Here is a 13141-nt window from a genome sequence, read left to right on the forward strand (position 1 = left end):
CTTCCCGTGGTCCAGCAGGACTTTTGAACACCAACCGTCACAGGAAAGCAAAGGAAGGGTCTGCTGTGTACAGAACGCAAGAGCAAAGAAGAGGCTGAGCTTGACCGGCCTTTTATCTGGCAATCCGTGTAGCAGCGAGACCTGTCCCTCCTGCATTCACAGGTCGACTCAGAGGGTTTCAGCCGGAAGACCATCTACTTGGGCTTGAAGGTGTAGATTATGACTTTCACGGAGTGAAGCCAAGGTGTCCTAGCTGACACTGTCCGATCCCCCAGCATCATGGACATTACCCCAATTCACCTAAGATGATTGTTCTGCTCGGAGCTGGCTATCTGTTTTGTCCACGGGAAACAGGACAACTCAGATTTTTTCTCTGTTTAAGAGTTTTCGGGGTGCCAGTCTGGTTGGAATGGGGAGGTGGGGAGGTGGGAAGCACTCTGTTTTGACTTTGACTTTGGTTTTACCGTGCGTTGGAAAGAAATACAAGCAATGGAATTTTTGGAGAGTATGTGTATGTGTGGGAGGCTTCTAAGAAATCATGGGCCTTGGCACGCCTACTCGAGTCAAAGATCCCTGCAATGGTTAAAAGTGCTTCCTAACCTGTAGAGGTGTAAAATCGCCGGCCGGCCCTGCGTTTCAAAATGAAGACTCCAAGGTTTGGAGATTGTCTGTGGCCTCATTCAGAGACCAACACCGGGCCGAAGCGCGGTGCAGGCTCGGGTGCCAGGGTTCGGCGCCAGCGCCCGCGCCCGCGCCCGCGCCCGCGCCCGCCACCCGGCTTGGGACCACCCCGCACCGCTCCTCGCCCTCCCCTCCCCTCCCTTCCCCCCACCCTCAGGCTCCGCGAGTCGCGCCCACCCCTCCCCGCCCCCGCCCCAGCCGCGGTGGGCGGGCCCAGGCCGGGCGCGGCGGGCGGGCGCGGCGTCCGGGCTGCTGGCTCTGAGGAGACGGCGGGCGGCACTAGGGGGAGCTGCTCGCGCCGCCGCCGCGCGGGTCCCCCACGCCCGCGGTCCCGAGCGCCGCCTCCCCAGCCCGCGCCGCCGCGATGGCGGAGGACAGCGAGTCTGCGGCCAGCCAGCAGAGCCTGGAGCTGGACGACCAGGACACGTGCGGGATAGACGGGGACAATGAGGAGGAGACAGAGCACGCCAAAGGGTAGGCGCGCGGGGCGCGGGAGGCTCGGGGCACGGGGACAGCGCGCCGCTCGGGTTGCGCTGGGACGCCGGGTCCCGGGGCGCGGGCGGGGCCGGGACAGCTCTGAAGGGGCGGGCGGGCCCCAACCTGCTGAGGTCTGGCTCCCGCGGCTTCCGCGCGGCGCGGCGGAGGCGAGGCCCCAGGTGGGCGGCGGGGCGCGGGGCCCCGGTGGGAGGACCGGCGACGCCGATGTCACCTGCCGCGCGGCCGGCCGGCCCCTGCTCGTCCCCGCCTCCGCCTCGGCCCGCGGGTGCGACGCGCCGTCCTGGCCGGCTTGCGACTCGGAGGGACCGATGGGGAGGCGCGGTCCCCGTCCCTTTGTGGCGGCCGCGTTTATGGGAAGTCGTCCTCCTCCGCTCCTTGTCATCCTCTCCTTAAGTCCTTCCAGACCCTCCTACCCCTCCCCCAGCCGCCACCACCTCCAGAAAAAAGAGGAGCTGATGGGGGGAGTGGTTTTAGATTGGCGCGGGGTCTTTTGCGCTGTTGGCAGGGAACTGCGGAAAGTTGTGCTTGCCCGCGCGGAGCGAGGCTGGGGTCGCCGGGGGTCCCGGGGCCCGCCGCTCCTGGGGACGCGCGGATTTGTCACTGCCCCGCGTGCCTGCAGAGCTCTCTGAAGCAGGACGGGCCGGCTGATTTGGGCTCGGGCTTAGGGGATCTGAACAGATCTTGCTTGCAAAGCGGGTGTTTGATCTCCCAAAGCCAGATGCACCAAGCGTTTTAGCACCTGATCAGGTTTCTTCTTATCCCTTTTCACTGGCTCCCTTTTCTCCCCCGGCAGGCTTGATTTGCCTTCCCTTTGGAGAAAAGAATGCTTCCGGTTAAGGGTATTGAAGTTCTGTTTTTAGAGTGGGGGGAGGGTGGTCATTTTAAATAAGACTGGTGTCCTTAAAGGTGGTGTTTGCATTACCCTTTTACCCCGTTGGATTCAAACTATGCGCTGGCACGGAGCACTTATTGCTGCCCCTTAGATGTGAGATTTTTGCAAACCATGGTGACTGGTGAAGAAGTGGGTCAGCTTGAAAACATGATAGGGAGTCCTTAGTCACAGATGGCTTATTTATTCAGTTCATGGAGAGGATTCTTTAAATGATTGATGATTTAAAGTGTAAAGCATTTGCATTCTATTTAACGTCTGCTTGAAGATTTGTTTAAGAAAGGAACTTTTACTGAGCTTTCATGTGTTATAAAATATTAAAAGAGATTAAGAAAAGGAAAAGCTGACTAAATGTTTCTCCCATTGGCAAGTTGCTTTTTATATTTTTGCAGTGAATAATACTTCGGTGGCAGCTGCAAGTACCGAATGTTACAATTCAAGTCTAGAATTTTTTTTTTTTAAAGAGGAAACGAAATTCGACAGAAATCTAAGCCTGAATTCTGTCTATGCAGGGATAGAAATTTGCCTGCGGTAGCTAACTACATATAAGTATGCTTTCGAGACAATCGCATTAGTGCTAGAATGGGCCCAGGTGAAATATGATGGATTACTCAAATAACTTCCCAAATAACTGCCCATTATCTTTCTGGCGGGACTCCGGACTTCTGTCTTCTCCACTGTAATTTATGTTTATTATTCATTCTTTTTCAATCAAGGCTTGGTTTGTACCTCCTTGCTTACACAATCCAGAATATTCATGTTACAGAGAAATACTTACCGTGTTTCCATTGATCTGGGGCCTGGCCCAGGAAGCCTTGCCATGCATAGGCTGCTTGAAGTTCCAGAAGACTGAGAGGCATCTTTTGTCCTCCACAGAGATTTTCAGTGTTACACATTCACATATTATATGTTAGCATGGTTACTCACCATTTAGAGATGACCGTTAGACTGAGGGTTTTAACCAAGAGCAAATAATATAAAAACTTCTAGTGGGGAGAGAGTACTAGAATGGATTTCTTTGTAGTGTGTTAGATAGGAGGAGATCAGTAAAAATTCGAGTTGCTGCACTTGTTGGACTGCTTTTTTGGATTTGAATTTAGATGGCATGTGCCAAGTTTGTGGATAATTGTGTTCTATTTTGGCTTCTGTACTGATGATGATGTGGCTCAGTAGAAACCCGGATTTTTTTCTCGCGTGTCTCCAGTTTGTTGATGTTGAAAGTCTCTTTTCTGACCTCGGCCTTTTCATTCTCTACTGGTTTAAATCAAGTGATGAATAAAGAGCCTTTGGAGGAATGCATAGGTAAACACTTTACCTTTTAATGAGGAATTACCGCTTTGAGGCCACTTGGTATAGGTAAGGGCACAAAGCAGTAATTTACTAAATAGTACCCTTGTGGCCTGAAGGAATTAATTTACCCCCACAACTGAGTATGCAGATGACCCTTGAACAACACTGGCTTGAACTGCATGGGTCCAATTATATGCGATTATTTTCTCCACAGATAATGCAGCACAGTTCTATAAATGTATTTTCCTTATGATTTTCCTTTCTCTAGCTTACTTTATTATAAGAATACAGTATATAATATGTGTAACATACACAGTGTGTGTTAATCAACTGTTTATGTTATTGGTAAGGCTTCTGGTCAACACTATGCTGTTAGTAGTTAAGCTTGGGGGAATCAAAAGTTACACAAAGATTTCTGATTCCCTGTTCTGTCAGAATTCCTAATACCTGTTCAAGGGTTAACTGTCATGTATTTACTACTCATTTTAGACGTACTAAGTTGCAACTAAAACCTCAGATAAAAGGAAGATACCAAAATTAGATTATTTTGCACCAAAATGTAAACATTATTACATAATATGCTTTTTTTTTTCATTTTCGTAGAATTTTTCTTATGGACTAATTCATTTTTGTGGATAATGCTTCAAGTCCGTGAATGACATATGTTTTATGCTTAATGAGAAGAGTAATAGACCATTACCTAGAAGGATTGTTTAAATAACTCCCTTTAATGCGTGACTTACAATTAGGGGAAGTAACCAGGTCCTTGTAGAGGGCTTAGAGGGAACTTGAAAACTTTCAAGCAAATTCAGAGTTCTAAGGTAATCAGTTTTCAACTATTATTTTTAGCAAGACTTTCTACATAAATAAAAATGAACTTCAGTCCAGCTTTCTGTGTGAATTATTTGAAGTAGTCCAGATTGCTGAAGATTTCTGTTCTGGTGGGGGTGGCTGTGGTTACCTATAGGGTGTCTTCTCCTGAAGCTTTCCCAGGTGGGTTCGAGGTTAGATAAATACTCAAGGATCTTTAATACTTATCTCAGTTTGATACATGGGTGGCTTCTGTTTCTTTCTTAGGAAGGGATTTGGGTAACCATTGAGAATGGGGCATATTGTTGAAGGATCTCCGCAGCTCACTATCTTCTCATTCTAGCCCCTGTTTTGTACTTCATTTCTCCGTTTGTAAAATAACAGTGGGTAGTGGTAATTACCTCGAATTCAGCCGACCACTCCACATGGAGCATACTTACTGTCCAGTGTTAGAAGCAGGGTCACACGATTGGCTCCAAATAAAATTAGTGTTCAGGTTGGCACAAAACCAAATCACCAAATCATCTCTTTTCTAGCTTTACCCCCCCCAAAAAAAAAAAAAAAGGAAAAAAGAAAAAAAAAATTCCTAGACAGATTGATGTTTTTCATCTCCTTCCCACTAAGAGCTTTTTCCTCAATATTCACTGTGATGGAATAGGAGGCAGCTACCAAGAATATTTACTTAGGGAGTAAAATAAGCATATATGAATATGCTCTTGTTGGCAGATAAATGACCAAATTATTCCCTGGGGTAGATATGAAATAGTTTTAGTATTTGAGGGTTATTCTGAGACATTTTAAAGCATTTCTTTCCTTAGAAAAATTAAAGATCTGGTGTTTGGTAAAGATTAAAATTTTGGAATTCCTACAACAAAGAACATTTCTTTTCTCCTGCACCCATTATGGGGGGAAACTGAAGTTATTCTCCATGTAGTGTATTGTTCTTTCTTTCTATGTATCGTTGAGACTGGCGGTGGGAATTTTTCCCGAGGATTATTCAGAGCTGTACTTTCTGAAATTTGATCTGTTATCAGCTCTGTAAATCGAAATGGAAAGGTATGTTAACAGCTTATGGCCAAGGAAACCCCTCAGTTCAAGAAATACAGTTTGAAATCATCAAATGTCTGCTCAGACTTGCATCTGAAATGTGATACTACCCTTGGGTCCCAGACAGATTTTTTTCCAGAAACTTAGCTAAACTCTGGAAAATTTCTAGGTATAGGACACACTCTTTGTTGTGTTGAAATTGTTTATTAACACAAGTGTCCACAGTAAATATGTATGAGTCAGAGTCAGTTGCTCAGTTAACTCAGGGATTGGAACCAAATTCTGTACCAAGTTCAAGAAAAAGGTTAGTTGATTAGTTTTTTTGTTAGCATATTTGAAGATCTATTTCTGACTTTTACTCATTTTAAGAGTAAAATACGATTTATTAGAAATTCAGAAATAAAGTGTGTAAGCAGCAGAAGGCCCTTGGTCATGTTATTTGCTAGAGAAACCACTACTGACAGTTTAATCAACTAACATTTTTTTTTTAATATTTTATTTATTTATTTGACAGAGAGAAATCACAAGTAGGCAGAGAGGCAGGCAGAGAGAGAGAGAGAGAGAGAGAGGAAAGCAGGCTCTCTGCTCAGCAGAGAGCCCTATGCAGGACTCGATCCCAGGACCCTGGGATCATGACCTGAGCCGAAGGCAGCGGCTTAACCCACTGAGCCACCCAGGCGCCCCAACTAACATTTTAATATATATAAAAAAGTGCATATTTAGCGTTAATAAGATCAAACTTCACATGGAATCATTTGTTATCCTGTATTTTTCACTATTTGTGTTGTCTGCTAGAACTTTCTGCAGTATGGAAATGTCCAAGACAGAGGTCACTAGCTACATGAAAGGTGGTTAGGGTCACTAAGGAACTGAATTTTAAATTTTATTTAATTATAATTAATTTAAATGTAACCAGTGCTTTCTGGGTAGTGTGTATCAGATTGGACAGCTCAGATCATATCCTGTTTTTGACTTTTAGAAGCTTTTGTGGTTCTCAAAATACCTCTTTATTGTTCTCTTGTCTTTGCAGAATATTTTTCATTTCTTCCCTCTAGCGGTTTAGAAGTTCTACACCCTCCCCCTCCGGGAATGATCTTTAAATTTTGAGCAAGCATGTTTTTATCTGTATTTCTGTCAATGTTAAAAATTAACCATTATTCAAAATACTCTACCATTGAACAAAACAAAACGTGTAGGATGTTTTAACTTCTTCCTTTACGTGTCCTGGGTTTTGTTGGAATAGTCTGAAATTTTAATTCCATGTAGCTTCTTTTATTTTTGGCCTTGTATCCCATTAAAACTTTCTTTTTAACTGTTACATTATATTCATAACCATATTGTTGAAAACTAATTAGACTCCCCTGTTTTTGTTGCTTATCACTATTCCTTGTAAACCATACCTCCTTTTTTGAGGACTTTCTCACATAATTTTTAAATTAACATATGCAGATGATTCTGAATTCTTGTGTATCAGAAGATGCCTTTCTTTTGTCCTTGTGCATAAACTATAGTCTGGGCATGTGGGTAATTCTGTAATAATCATTTTTCTCCAAACTCCACAAATGCTTTGTTATCATCTAGCATTTAGTGGCGCAGATGCTGTCTCTCGGCCAATCTGCTTCTCTTTGTTATACAGGAAACCTCAGTCTTTTTTTGTGTTTTGACTTGTTTTTAGTCTAGAAGTTTCTAGGACTTTCTCCTGGTCTCTCTATGGCCTGAGGGTTTCCACATCCTTTTACATTCTACAGTCATACTTTTCTTTAATACCTAACCAGAGTACTCAAGAGTACTCAAGTATTGAGACGGAGGGATGGAGATTTCTTGGGGACCGAAGCTTCCAGCTTCACCGTCCCCTGCTGCCCCTGTTCCCTCCAGCTTCCCCATCACCTGTTCTGAACGCTTTTGGCTTTTGACTCCTTAACTCTTTCTCCCCAGACCTTTGACACTGGATCATTTTGTTTGTTATCCCCTGCCCCCCAAAAGCCACTAATATCAGGCTGCTGTGCACACCCCCAACTGAGGGTTTTGTGAATAATGAGGGGAGAGGCTGGATTATCGCGTCAAGGCAGAAGACAACTTCCAGGTCAACGTCAGACATCACTGCTCAGCAAAGGGATTTAGTTAGTGTCCGCGCCCCTGCATAGGCCACAGCTTCCCACATGTACTTGGGAGTTCTCTCTCGTAGGGTGTTCTCTGCATCTTCCCACCTCCACCCCTCCTCCAAGTTCAAGGTGAGAGGTTCCGGTGTCATTTTTTCAGAAAGGCTTCCGTCCAAGGTGATGAGCCCTGTGAAAGGCCCTATCACTCTCACTGCCACAGGGAGAGCTGTGGTCTTCCTCAGGGAAGGAGCTAGTAGACAAGGCCAGCACCTCAAAACATATCTGCAGGACACGGACGTGTGTCTCCCAGTCTGCTTCCAGGCAGACTGAGCGCGGAGACCGTGCTCGTGGGCTCGGTCTTTGCCGTCTCTGGTGCATGGCACATGGTGGTGGCTTAACAAAGATTTGTTCAGTGGTCTCAGTGGCTCTGAATCTCCACTGACATAATTTCTGATTTAAAAAATTTACCCCATGTGCAGGAGGGCTATGTGAAGGATGGGTTTTTTTCCCCCTAATTCTAACTGAAAGGACTTGGACTATAGATTCGCACTTTGTTTCTGTGCTGTATAGACCCCAGCGTGGTAAAGTAATCGCTAATTTTCTGAACTTTCAGTATGCTCTTGCTACTTCGTACGTACGTTTTCCTCGTTGAACCTTTGCAACTACAGATAAGGAGATGTGTGCTTTTCCAAGCTTTACAAACTTGTCCAGGCCTCATCTCAGATTCACACTTAGGTCGTGGACCTCTTGCCACCTGACTGTAAACGCTCAGCCCTGCACTAAACTGCGGGAACCATAAATCAGGAAAAAGTGATTTGTCTGATAGTGTTTCAAGCTCCTCTCCTTTTAAGTCAGAGATGACCAACTTGAGTACCTCTAGAGTCGGAATTCACCAGTGTAATGAGTGCAGGAAATGTCTTTCTTTAAAAAGAAACGAATACATTTCCTTGTTTAAAAAAATACTGCAACTTGATTACAGAGAGCACTCTTGAATTTCTCTTCAGGTCTGTTCAAGGATTGATTTTAATGATAGCATCACTATTTTGCAGTGAGATCTTTTTTCTTCCATGCCTATTTCTTGGCAGTCTAGTCCCCATTCTAGACCAAGTTCTACAGCGGCCCCAGTGTGGCCTCCTTCCCCTGGTGCCCTCCACCTCCCAGGACTGCAGTCAGTCAAGTCTTCATGGCCTCTTGGCCATTTGGAAGCAAAATGGGTTCAGGAATCCAGTGTTGAGCATTTCAGGAGGATAGCGCTGCTGGAGGAATCCACGTGAGCCTTCTGGTTCCCCAGCTCCACAGCCCAGCCTCTGGCGCTGAAGTGGGTTGTGCTTTTGTGGGTGTTTTGAATTCCTATAAGTCAGGGCCCATCAAGCTCCCCAAGAGGCAGGAGAAAATCCACTGCACAGATCACCTGGCAGGGGGTGTCCCAAACCAAGTTGGGATTTGAACTTTACACTTTCTCTTTTGTTAGCACATTGCCTTTCTGTTAACTGGCTTCAACACACACACGCACACACCAGGGAAATACGAGCTCTTTTCTTCCCACGGCTGAGTTCATTCAGTGTTCAAGTTCATGTAGTACATTCCTGAGAAAGATGGTGATTCAGTTAATATTATAATTTTCCATAGTCTCTTCATTTGGGTTTTTTTTGGGGAGGGGGGAGGAATGTAGGGATACTTGTTCATTACTATTCTTTGGGTGTTTATTAACATTTTATAGAAACTGAAGAAAGAACCAATGAAAGTAGAGTTCTTTTTTGTTTTTGCAAATGAAGTTTTTAAAAAATTTTTTTTGCAAAAGCACATCATTTTTATTTTGTTTTTTTAAAGATTTTATTTACTTATTTGACAGAGAGAGGTACATTGAGAGAGGGAACACAAGCAGGGAGAGTGGCACAGGGAGAAGCCAGCTTCCTGCCGAGCAGGGAGCCTGATGCGGGGCTTGATCCCTGGACCCTGCGATCATGACCTGAGCTGAAGGCAGACGCTTAACGACTGAGCCACCCAGGTGCCCCAGCACATCATTTTTAATGTAGAATGTCAGAATGTATCATCAAGCAATGCCTTGGTGTATTCATATATTCATGTATTTCATATATATAATTCATGTGTACATATATACATTTTCCTATTCACATGTATTTACAAAAAGCAAATATACGCTTTCCGTTGTCCTGGAAATTCCTGTCGTTTGATGTGCCATGAACATCCTAGCCCTCTCTGAGACCATCCCAGGGCTCTGTGGAGACTCATAATCTACGCCGTCTGCTGTCGGGCTCTCGTGCCGAGGCTGCAGGTGGGCCCCATCATCCAGAGCAACGCCGTCCTTTCCTGCCACCTTGTGTTTCCCTCCCCCCTTCCACTGGCCAGGATATGCATGTGGTACAAAAATTGCCTTGGACCAGCTGAACCCAGCAGACATCCTGCGGATGGCAGTGAGCAAAGGAGAGAGCCTGGCCCGTCTTCTGGAACTTACTTTTGGGGGCAAGCAGAGATTCAGGAGAGCGAAGTGAGCTCCTATGTCGGATGCTCTCTTATTTGGGACATAACACTCCCACCCCCCGGGGCCCTGACCTGTATGCTAACTAATATAACCTCTGTATCTTAGCTTTGGCTCTGTATCCACCTTAGTTTTTTAGATTAAAAAATATTTTGAGTCGGTAGAATGAGCATAAGGTTACAACATTCAGAAGGCATAAAGGGGTATCCAGTGAGAATTGACACTTACTCTCTCTCTTACTACTTACCCCTCTTCAGGAGCAGCCACTGTTGCCAGGTGGTGGCCTGTCCTTCCAGCAGTGAAGGATAAGGTGTGCACACATATGTGTGCCCCCCTTGCGTATGCTTGTGCTGGTACTGAAATCAGTATGTATATCAGGCCACATAGACCAAACTCATTTTTTTTTTTTAAAGATTTTATTTATTTATTTGACAGAGAGAAATCACAAGTAGACGGAGAGGCAGGCAGAGAGAGAGAGAGGGAAGCAGACTCCGTGCTGACCAGAGAGCCCGACGCGGGACTCGAGCCCAGGACCCTGAGATGGTGACCCAAGCCGAAGGCAGCGGCCTAACCCACTGAGCCACCCAGGCGCCCCCCCCCCTTTTTTTTTTAAAGATCAAACTCATTTTTTTTTTTTTTAAAGATTTTAGTTATTTATTTGACAGAGAGAGATCACAAGTAGGCAGAGAGGCAGGCAGAGAGAGAGAGGAGGAAGCAGGCTCCCTGCTGAGCAGAGAGCCCGATGCGGGACTCGATCCCAGGACCCTGAGATCATGACCTGAGCCGAAGGCAGCGGCTTAACCCACTGAGCCACCCAGGTGCCCCGTCAAACTCATTTTTTAAAAAAAGATTTTATTTATTTATTTGAGAGAGAGAGAAAGTGAAAGAGCATGAGAGGCAGGCAGAGGGAGAGGCAGTCTCCTTGCTGAGCGGGGAGCATGATGTGGTGCTCTGGGATCATGACCTGAACCAAAGGTGGATGCTTAAGTGACTGGGCCACCCAGATGCCCCCAGACCAACCTCATTTTCTAAAAGACTGTATGTTATTTCATTGACTGGCTGTACCATTTTCTTTAATAACCTGTCCCCTATTCTGTGCTAGTAAACCGTGCTGAAATTAATATACTTGTGTGTATATCACTTCTCTAAAATATTTCATAACAAATATTTTAGAATTTTTTTATGCTAATAAGTTTTAGGGAGGCTGTGCAGTATATTGAAATCAGTATTAAACCAGGGATCAAGAAACTTCCATCACTCACCCTCAGTTTAATTTCTCTGAGCTCTGGGGTGGTTTCTGTGTTTTTAAAAAAATTCCTTATTTCTTTCCTCTACCATCCCAAAGTGGACTGTTTAGCTACCCTCTATCCTTCTGTGTTTGAGGTCATGTCCTTCTATCCAAGTTCATGTTTGGTATTCCAGGTGATGACTGATGACCTTTGCTGTGGCAGCCTCATCACTCCAACAATGGTGGTGTTTCCCCCATACCATACAGATGTTGCCCCTCACTTCTTCATGGGATTTTTCTGAAGGAGAAGAACATAATATTTTGCCATACTCTTGTCACCAAAAGGATTTCACGTACTTATGGAATGTTCCTCTAATGGGAGATTTGACTTGGTTGCATGATCAGCATTGGGATATAGAAAAGGGGAAGTAGAGAATGAAACTTTGATTATGTAAGGAAATTTAGAAATAGGAATATCATTTGAAAAGCATGTGGATTCTTGGTTGACGCTAGCAATGAGAATCCATTATTGAAGTGAATCTCAGCCAGACAAAAGATTTATTTTTGACTTGTTAACTACTATTTGCCTCTCAAAGGCCCAGAAATGAGAAAAGTTGTGTGAGTAGGAGCTAGTGTATTTCAGTCAGAAAAACATTGTGGGCACGGGTGAGAGAAAACTATAGGAAATAGGCGATTTTTCTCTAATTTGGACTCTCTTGAAGGGTATACTCTGCCAACTCCCTCAAACCTTTAAAAAAATTTTTTTTCTACTTGTATTCATCATTTCATCTTCAGGAACAGTTTTGCCTAACAGGCAAAGAAGTAAGCCTTTAAGAGAAACTTGTTCGTTGAATATCTGAACAACTTGTACTTTGTCTTTTAATTATATATAATGAACTTAAAGATGCATTTAAAATTTTCATTTACGTTTTAAACATTTCCTCCTTTATTCTGATCGTGGACTATCTGCAAAGACAAATCTTAATTTCACAAACTGTAATTCATGCTAAGCTAGTTTCTAGCCAAAGCATATTGATAAAATTTTATTGTAATTAACATTAACTCCTATCAGAATTGGGTTTTATGGGAAGTATACTCTGAAATTGTTTGATAATACTGAAATGATTCTGGAAAGAGAAGGCTAAAGAGGTAGGACACAGTTTCCCACAATGACTTTATGGTAAGAGTTGAAATTACTGAGAACTTGCAAGCAACCAAGTATCTGAAAAGGGGGGATTGATTGATCAGAACCTAGCAAAGGGAGTCATCCAAGTTCTTCTAGTCCAGCTAGGCCTGGGTTGAATCTAGGGCTTGCAGAAACTACTGCCCAGAGCTAGCCACCCTCTGCCTCTAACACTGGTGTAAATACTGAAATTGTTGGCCAGTCCCACCATGACCTCCGCCCAGCATTATGATCTCAGTCGCTGCAGCTGCCAGCCTCCTTGGCTGACCTTTATAATGATCTCTGACCTTCACTGGTCATAAACTTGGGAGCATCTTTGAACTCTGAGCTTTTCAAAAGCTTGTCTGTGACTTATGCTTGGTCAGAGATCATCTGGAGAACCACTGACTTGGATTTCCTGTGTTAACCCTCTAAGGTGAGGAATGTGCTGGGAAAGGGATGAAGCCACCCAACTGGTGAGGTGGCTGAAATCTTACTTTAGGTCGGGCCATCACAGAGCTAGATGATGACATCTGGAAGGGTGGCTTCCCGCTCTGGACTGCAGGTTCCACTTGGGGAGAAAATGGGTGAAGAAGTCATTGCTGGAATTGCACTGACTGAGCTACTGACAATAGACTGCCTCTCGAACCTGAAGTGTAGGTCAAATCCGTGATTGAACGCTGGGTGCCCGGATCCAGCACGAGGAGAGATGCATGCAGCCCATGCCCCCGGAGCACCTGCCTCTGCCATGGCCAACTTCCCGCAGCTGCCAGTGTGAATCGTCTCCTGTCCGCAGGGCACTGTGAAGCATCTTTGCGTCCCCTTTCCTGTTGTTCATAAACTGTATCAAAACCTCGGCACAGAGTTTGTCCCTTGTAGTGCCGTTCCATCTCGTAAAGGGATGTGGCATCCCACCATAACACACTCGTTCAAAAAC

At 44.9% G+C, this 13141-nt stretch overlaps 1 protein-coding gene across 3 annotated transcripts in view; it reads left to right on the forward strand.

Moving 5' to 3' along the window:
• Positions 1-967: 967 nt before the first annotated feature.
• NMT2 (N-myristoyltransferase 2) overlaps positions 968-13141 on the forward strand; it is a 67411-nt gene continuing 55237 nt past the window's right edge. The window contains exon 1 of one of the 3 annotated variants that reach the window (XM_059184068.1): positions 968-1155. In XM_059184068.1, coding sequence (XP_059040051.1) covers positions 1046-1155 — 110 coding nt within the window. In that variant the 5' untranslated portion in view covers positions 968-1045. The remainder of the gene's footprint in view (positions 1156-13141) is intronic. The other 2 variants (XM_059184066.1, XM_059184067.1) reach the window with 2 other exon arrangements.

This window comes from Mustela lutreola, chromosome 8 (assembly GCF_030435805.1).
Source record: "Mustela lutreola isolate mMusLut2 chromosome 8, mMusLut2.pri, whole genome shotgun sequence".
Taxonomy (NCBI): domain Eukaryota; kingdom Metazoa; phylum Chordata; class Mammalia; order Carnivora; family Mustelidae; genus Mustela; species Mustela lutreola.